The 9,214-nt window shown below is 35.6% G+C and overlaps 1 protein-coding gene across 1 annotated transcript in view; it reads left to right on the top strand.

The window, feature by feature from the left end:
• Positions 1 to 9,214, top strand: part of LOC108766487 (uncharacterized) — a 132,800-nt gene that overhangs the window by 99,163 nt on the left and 24,423 nt on the right. Inside the window, exons 9-10 of the mRNA XM_018515818.1 lie at positions 381 to 655; positions 2,182 to 2,306. Of these exons, the coding sequence (XP_018371320.1) occupies positions 381 to 655; positions 2,182 to 2,306 (400 nt within the window). The remainder of the gene's footprint in view (positions 1 to 380; positions 656 to 2,181; positions 2,307 to 9,214) is intronic.

Raw genomic sequence — 9,214 nt, 5'->3', positions numbered from 1 at the left:
CCTTAGTATCTTCTAATATATAATAGAGTTCAACATCTTAACATTCAAACCGTAGTGGCGCTTCGTATTTAAAGTACTGTTTCTTACATAAACGGTCGTATTTGCAATCTTATTATTGTTTATATTAAAATATTTGTGATAGTTAAAATTTAAATTATACGGTTAAATACACATTTATATTATCAACTTTATTTGTAAATGACCTTTTTGAATAAATAACGAGCGCGAGTTAAAACCTTCTGAAGCTCAGTACTATGATCTTGACAATAAAGGTCAACGTCAAGGTCATCACAGGTGGATTTGTTATTTTTACATTTACCTTAATTAAGATGTATCAATCAAAATGCTTCTACTAATATAAATATTTTATCGTTTTTTAGGACGATCTTTACAGAGAAGAATGTGGTCCAGACTTACCTCTTAGATGTTATGTTGGAGATATATCATCTCGTCTAGGCCCTATTAATATTGGAGAAAAGCGACAAATATTTACAGATTTCAATTTTCCTTTGGATGGACCGGTATCCGCAATGGGCAAATCTATCATAATTTTTGATAAGGATTTTAGTGGGAACAAATTCGCCTGTACAAATATTGAGCCTGATAATAATATCGTTAAATATGCAAATATTAGGAAACCACCGCGATTTGTTGTGTAAGTGCTACTTACCAATTATTTACGATACTATATAAGATATAGTGTGTATTAAGCAATACGGTAACAATACCACTAACATTAAAAGAGCGATGACTCGCATATTACTCTTGTTTATATATAGAAAATATATAATAATCATTTGACATGATTAAATGCCAGTCAGCATTTTACTACCAAAACTTATACGCCCAAGATACCCACTTTAGGAGTATTCGCAAGGGTCAGCTCAACCGTAGTGCAATGAAAGAGCATCACCCGGGAGGAAGCGTCTTTCTGATCACGGTAGCCTCTGCGCCAGGCAAATGTTAATGTTCTTAGTCCGGGATATGATGACACTAAAATGGTCATGATTTGTTACCGCTTGAAATCGTCATAATTCGTCATTTATTAGGTAAACATGCAGGAAACGCAAGTATGGCAAACCTCCCGCGGTTTTAAAATTGATAGCGTGTGACTGAAGTTGTCAAAAATTTGTTGCTTTTTTCCTAATAAGTTACCGGATGGCATGTGTTTCTAGTGATAGTTTACGTCAAAAAAACCAATCGGAAGGTAGGTGCCATACCGTTTCTGTGCATCGAAGGTGCCGTCAAATCAAGCTAAAGTTGTAAATTTTTTAGTGAAAAAAAAAAAAGATTTGTTACCGGCTGTTTTTTTGTAGATTGTCTATTTTCACACGAAACATACAAAAATACACATGCCATACCGTTTGAGTGGACCTAAGGGGTCGCTAAAACGTCATGATTTGTTACCGACTAAAACTTTTAGTTTAAAATTCGACATGTTAGGACGAGCATAGCGACCCCTTAGGTCCACTCAAACGGTATGGCATGTGTATTTTTGTATGTTTCGTGTGAAAATAGACAATCTACAAAAAAACAGCCGGTAACAAATCTTTTTTTTTCACTAAAAAATTTACAACTTTAGCTTGATTTGACGGCACCTTCGATGCACAGAAACGGTATGGCACCTACCTTCCGATTGGTTTTTTTGACGTAAACTATCACTAGAAACACATGCCATCCGATAACTTATTAGGAAAAAAGCAACAAATTTTTGACAACTTCAATCACACGCTATCAATTTTAAAACCGCGGGAGGTTTGCCATACTTGCGTTTCCTGCATGTTTACCTAATAAATGACGAATTATGACGATTTCAAGCGGTAACAAATCATGACCATTTTAGTGTCATCATTTCCTGGACTATCTGATTTTAAGATCGTTTTACTCAAAATTTACGTAAAATCAAAGTAAAAGTCGCATAGAGATAAAGTAAAATTCCATGTATTTATTAAAAATAGTATCTAAAGAAACGTTTTACTTACATTTTGAATTATATTTATAGCAATAATATTTGGCTAATTAGATAGATTTTATATTTTGAGCAATTAGTTAGTCATTTAATGATGCACATATACTTCTAAATATCCCTTATGTACTTGGCATGCATTATTTACTTTTGCAAAGAAAAAATCAATGTAAAAAAATAGATAGATATTTGCTGATATTTTCTTCTCTTCGCAGAGCACAATTCTTAGAGGATGTAAGAAAAGTGATGGGTATTCCTGAATGGATGTTATCCATCGACAGCAGAAAAACCAGAATACTACATAATGGCGCATGCATTCAATTCCTTTTGCATTTCAAAGGTAAGTACTAACCGCGACTTTATCTAAATATCCAATGCCAATTTGTTTCCTGTTGCGTATATACGTTTAAATCTCGCGCTTTTTCTTGAATACTAAGCTTTATGTTTACAGCGCCATTTCCTCTTTAGTTGGTTGATATACACGGCGTATGTCGCTTGAGTCGCTGGCTTGTATCTTTTGGGCGCGTGCTCTGGTATTGAGAGAGTAGCCCCTTTTTTTTAGTTCGTTGGTTCGTTCCGATATATGTGATACGCATTGATCACAAGTGTATAAGACTGCTACTTTTGTGTTACAACAATAAACTATTTTGTTCAAGTGATAATCAGTCAATCTTTCTTACGAGGAGTTCTGCCCTGCGTAATTTCCACTCCAACAGGTTATGGGCCCAGTAATCACGCCACACTCAATCGTATTAAAAAGCACGTGAACAAGATAAATACCACAAAATGTCTGAAAGCATAGATCTCAGGAATATCTCCAAATTTAATGGCACAAACTTCCAATCCTGGAAGTTTCAAATCAAGGCCATTTTAACAGCAAACGACATTCTTCAAATAGTCAAGGGAGAAATGCTGAAACCTGAAGCAGCTGCTGAGAAGCAGATTTGGATCAAAAAGGATGCAAAGGCTATGTTCATTCTTTCATCCTCCATGGAAAGTGAACAACTCGAATATCTCATCACATGCGAGTCCTCAGCTGAAATGTGGGCCAAGCTTTGTTCGATACATGAACAACAGAGTGAGGTAAATAAATTGCATCTAATGACACGTTTTCATGATTACAGAATGTCAGAGAACAACTCAATCGCCAAACATTTTGCCACAGTAGAAAACATGGCACGTCAGCTGAGACATGTGGATGAGCCAGTCTCTGATGTTACGCTTATGGCAAAAATACTTGGAAGTCTTCCCTCCAAGTATAATGCTCTAATAACCGCTTGGGACAGCGTAGATCCAACAAGGCAATCGCTGGACAACCTACGATCACGTCTTTTAAAAGAAGAAAGTCGCTTGACAACGATAGATGAAACAACTAGTGCCTTGGCAGCAATCAAAGTCAGCAAACCCAAGCCATCTGTGCAGCGTGAAGAAAATAAAAAAAGGAAGAGCGATCACAAATCCTCTACTGAATGCTACTACTGTCATAAAATTGGACATTCAATCAAGTATTGTCGCAAGAGACTACAGAAAGCCAAGGACAATGAATCTGAGTCCAAAGATAAAAAGCATAATACAAGTGCCTTTTTAGTAGATTCTGATTTTGACAATTTTGACCGTAAGAATCTATGGTTTCTGGATAGTGGCGCCTCCTGCCATATGTCATTTAATAAGAACTGGTTTCATGACTTCATAGAAACAAGTAATGATTTTGTCTCTCTCGCAGATCAAGGTTTGCATGAAATCAAAGGCAAGGGCGTAATTCTGGTCAAGAGATTTGTCAATGGTGCCTGGCACGATGGCAGACTTGAAAACGTTCTTTACGTGCCAACCATGAAGAAAAATCTATTCTCTGTAGGAGCGTGTACTAGAAAGAATTACACAGTGGTCTTCACTACCGACCATGTGAAAATTAGTCTTGACAATGACGTTCGAGCAGTAGGAGTTATCCAGGACAACAATCTTTACAAGATGCTTTTCAAGGTAATCTCAACTCAAGAAGCACACACAAACTTGTCATCAACTCCCAACATTCCATTGTGGCACGCCAGACTAGGACACATTGGGTACAAGTCATTATGTGAACTTCACAAACAAGATGTTCTTCCAATTAAAATGTCTCAGAGAAATGTCTCTATTTTTTGCGAAACTTGTCAGTATGGAAAACTACACAAATTACCCTTCAGTAAAGCTATCCCACCTAGAAATACGAAACCAGGCGAGTTCATACATTCGGATGTTGGTGGTCCAATGCAAGAACCATCAATTGGAGGCTCGAGGTACTATGTCAATTTCAAAGATGACGCTTCCGACTTTAGACACATTTATTTTTTAAAACACAAATCGGACGTGTTTGATAAATTCAAGGACTTTCACGCAATGATCATCAACAAATTTCAACGTCGAATCAAGACACTAAGGGTTGATAATGGCACTGAATACATCAACGAAAAGATGGACCAATATCTTAAGGTTCATGGAATTCAAATCGAAATAACAGCTCCTGATACGCTCCAACAGAATGGCCGTTCTGAAAGAGATAACAGGGCCATAGTCGAATCAGCAAGAGCAATGTTACATTCGAAAAAGTTGCCAATTCGGCTATGGGCTGAAGCTGTGAATTGTGCTGTCTATGTCCTAAATCGAGTACCCTCTAGACGGCTTCAAGGAAAAACGCCGTTTGAAGTCTGGACAAATACAAAGCCTGATATATCTCATCTAAGAACTTTTGGATCTGAATGTTTTGCACACATCCCAAAGCAGCATCGTAAAAAATGGGATGCAATGTCCAAAAAACTTCTTTTCGTTGGATATGACAAGGAATCATCGAATTACAGACTCTATGATTCATCGACTGAAAAAATTTCAATATCAAGACATGTGGTCTTCAATGAGGATGTTGACACAAGAATTGCCTTGATCGAAGAAAAAGAAATTTCTTTTCCACTTGAAGATAGAAATAATCAAAGCGTTCAGAATTATACTGAAGATGGATCTTCTTTAACAAATCAGAACACTTCATCAGATAATGTTTCAACAGATGAATATGAAACTTGTTCCACATCTCAGGAAGAGGAATCATTAAATTCCATAAAGAAGGGCCCTGTGCTTCGAGACAGGAATAAAATAAAGAAGCCGACAAGATATGAAGCACACTTATCTGAAATCATGGAACCCCAGACCTATCATGAAGCTGTGACTGGTCAATACAGTGAAGAATGGAAAAAGGCAATCGATGAAGAACTGGAGGCTCATCGCATTAATGGTACTTGGAAGCTGGAACATCTTCCTCAAGGGAAAGCCACCATTGGCCATAAGTGGGTGTTCAAAATCAAGGAATCGTCAGATCACAAACCACGTTTCAAAGCTCGTCTGTGTCCCAAAGGTTTCACGCAAAGGCGTGGTGTAGACTATGAAGAGATTTTCTCTCCAGTAGTAAGACACGAATCCATTCGAATTCTTCTAAGTATCGCAGCGGAACAAGATCTGGAAATTGAACAATTTGACATAAAAACGGCTTTCCTGCACGGAGACTTGCGTGAGGAGATTTACATGGAGATTCCAGAAGGAGTCACTAAGAACATGCCCGAACAAGTCTGTCAGCTGCAAAAATCTCTTTATGGCCTGAAGCAAGCATCTCGTCAGTGGAACAGCAAGTTTGACAATTTTCTCAGACAATTTAACTTTACACTTTGAAAAGCTGATTCCTGTGTGTATAATGGAAACTATGACGGCTGTAACGTATACTTGGCGCTTTATATAGACGGATTGTTGCTAGCCAAATTAAAAAGGGCCTTATATGAAGTGATTCAGGTACTAAAAGGAAATTTCGAAATTACTAACGTTTTTACAAGTTCATTTGTAGGATTCCAGATTGTGAGAGATCGAATTAATCACTCTATTTTTATTAATCAAAGCACATACATTAGAAAACTACTGAATCGTTTTAACATGTCTGATTCTAAACCTGTAAGTATTCCAGCTGATCCACACTCTCTCTTATCTTTGACAAAGAATGAATCGGTTACTGACATAAGTATACCTTACCGTGAAGCCATAGGCAGTCTGATGTTTCTTACACAATTAACTCGACCTGATATCTCGTATGTTGTTAATTTTTTAAGTCGTTTTACAGTTTGTTATTCAACAGAGCATTGGAAAGCTTTGAAAAGAATATTCAGATATTTGCAAGGAACAATAGAACATGGAATACTATATAAAAGAACAGAACAAGGAATTTCTTTAACTGCTTATTCAGACGCAGATTATGCCGCGGATATAGAATCGAGACGTTCGACATCTGGATATATTTTTACCATTGCTGGAGGTTGTATTTCGTGGGCCTCACAAAGACAAAGCGTAGTTGCTTTGAGTACTACTGAGTCAGAGTACATTGCTGCCACTTTAGCAGCGAAAGAACTTGTGTGGATTTGACAATTGTTAAGTGATCTCGCACGCCCACATGAGGGACCTGTCCCTTTGCATATTGATAGTCAAAATACCATTAGACTGATTAAAAATCCAGAGTTTCACAAAAAAACCAAACATGTGGATATTCGATTTCACTATATTAGAGATAAGTTTAATGATAATACCAGAGTATGTAAAGTCAGAAGAACAATGTGCAGATTTTCTGACAAAACCTCTTACGAAAGATAAATTTCATAACCTAATTAAGTTGATTGGTATAGTTAAGTATGACAAAGCACTCGAATAGTGGGAGTGTTGCGTATATACGTTTAAATCTAGCGCTTTTTCTTGAATACTAAGCTTTATGTTTACAGCGCCATTTCCTCTTTAATTGGTTGATATACACGGCGTATGTCGCTTGAGTCGCTGGCTTGTATCTTTTGGGCGCGTGCTCGGGTATTGAGAGAGTAGCCCTTTTTGTTTAGTTCGTTGGTTCGTTCCGATATATGTGATACGCATTGATCACAAGTGTATAAGACTGCTACTTTTGTGTTACAACAATAAACTATTTTGTTCAAGTGATAATCAGTCAATCTTTCTTACGAGGAGTTCTGCCCTGCGTAATTTCCACTCCAACATTTCCCTTAAAATTTATTATTAAGCATCAAAATCTAAGAAACAGATATATATTTTTATAAATGTGAATAAAATTTTCAAATGAAGGTTATTTTAATGCATATATCGAATAGGGGAGCCCGCCCCGATGACCTTAACATATATTGTCATATCAAGGTCGTAACCCCGAGTAATTTCTGATAAGTTTTAATTGTCGTTTGTTACTTGTTAAAAAATTATTAATAAAAGTAGTTTATGAAATAACGCTTAGAGGGGGTGGACCTCGCTTCGCGTGGAAAATCGAATGCTCCTCAGCATGGGAGATGTGGGGTGGACCTCGCTTCACGTGAAAAGTCGTGCTCTCCGTGGCAGGGTGGAGATGGGGTGAAAGTCGCTTTGCGTGGAAAGTCATAAGGGAAAGTGGGGGAACTGTGTGCAGCGAGTAATTGTGCGCATCCTACACTGAAGGAAAAATGTTTGGTATTTGTAAATATATAATAATTATATATTACTATCATTATGATTGTTACTGCTATAATAATAACAGTAACTATGTGTATAGTTCTAGCAACAAATGTATATAGTTGACAACCTAGAATGACTATAATTATAGTTGTTACTATAACCATAAAATAGTTGAAATTATTCTACAATATAAAAATAATTCAAGTGATTATAATTATAGTTATATTTTGGGATAACTATATTTTTTATAATTGTTCCAAAATATGACTGTAAAATTATAATCACTTGAATCATTTTTGTGGTAATTTTAACTATTTTTGGTTATAATGACTATAATTATAGTCATTTTACTAGAGTAGTTTTAATTGCGTTTATTTAGTCCGGAAAAATAATTCGGCGCGCGGAGTTTGTGAAAAAGACTACAATATGGTATATATGCAAGTACATATATAGTGTATATTAGTAATTCAAGATGGAATTATTTAAAAAGCAACGAAGATCCAGCTTCGACCGTAATAGGCATTTTAAATTTCTAGTATTGATTGTATAAATTAATAGTAATTACATATAATTTATTTATAACATAACTTAACCTAACTCTATCCTAAAGAGATATTAAACATTAATATGAGTAAAAATAAATTAAAATGTGAGGAACGGTTCAATATCTTGCATTATTACGATTATTTATACAAGCAAGATTTTACTTACGTTTTGAGCCGTGCGCGTCACTCCGTGTTGCAAAACGTGTCATACTGATTTCTGAGTGAATAAAAGGCTAGTCAACTCAATAGGAAAAATACGACTATTGCGTTATCTTATGGTTGAGACGCTAAGTGAGGAATACCGATGGTATTCAGTAATAAAAAAAGACCTGCATTATCAATGATTTTTCAGAAAATTAAATTTTGCGACACTCAGTGCAGCGGCGTGTCTGGTTAAGGGTTAAACGAAAAATGATCACCAATCAAAACCAGTTGTGGTCACTTGTGGTCATGACCTTGACATCGTATGTCAAGATCAAGGTCATTGGAGATGAGAAGTCAAGACTATGGAACTGGAACCCCTTCTGTAGATATTTATGTAAATAATTATTGATGGTTTTATTTTTGTTGCTGGGGGAAGTAGAGGGTTACTTGTGACTTTGCTATCAAATGGTATATTACTTGATTTCACTGTGCTGATAAAGAATATGAAAATTGATGACAAGGTCATTTTCAAAATCAAATGTGAATAAAATGTTTAAAAAAACACTATTTTATATTTGATTTTAAAAATAATCTTTGGGAAATTTTTATTAATATATTTGTAATTATAAATATTTTTAATACTAATTATAATTAGCACACAAAATACAACGGTATATCAATTGACAACAAAATCGGGGAATTTATCCTTTCGGAAATCCACCCTTAGAGGAAAGTCACCGATACTGACATAGGTCTTCTAAAGTGACGCCCCCTTATTTATCAGAAACTATAACTATTGCACTTTATTAATACTAAAAAAATAGTGATCTGTTTAGCTATAATAATTAAAGAAATACAAACTCATAATTTGAGTATTTGTAGGTTATTTCTATACCAAATCAACTAAAAACAAATTCTACAAATGCGAAAATAATATTCTTACGATTTTCTTTTGTAAATTACGTTTAAATAATAGTGACTATATTTCCTATATTAAAATTGGTGTGTCAGGTTTTTTTGAAGCCTCTATTCAAAGGGGTGTTGGAGTGCTCCGATTTCGATATGGTTTCGT

Source organism: Trachymyrmex cornetzi, unplaced genomic scaffold (assembly GCF_001594075.2).
Source record: "Trachymyrmex cornetzi isolate Tcor2-1 unplaced genomic scaffold, Tcor1.1 scaffold592, whole genome shotgun sequence".
Taxonomy (NCBI): domain Eukaryota; kingdom Metazoa; phylum Arthropoda; class Insecta; order Hymenoptera; family Formicidae; genus Trachymyrmex; species Trachymyrmex cornetzi.
This window is presented reverse-complemented; position numbering and strand designations above follow the sequence as displayed.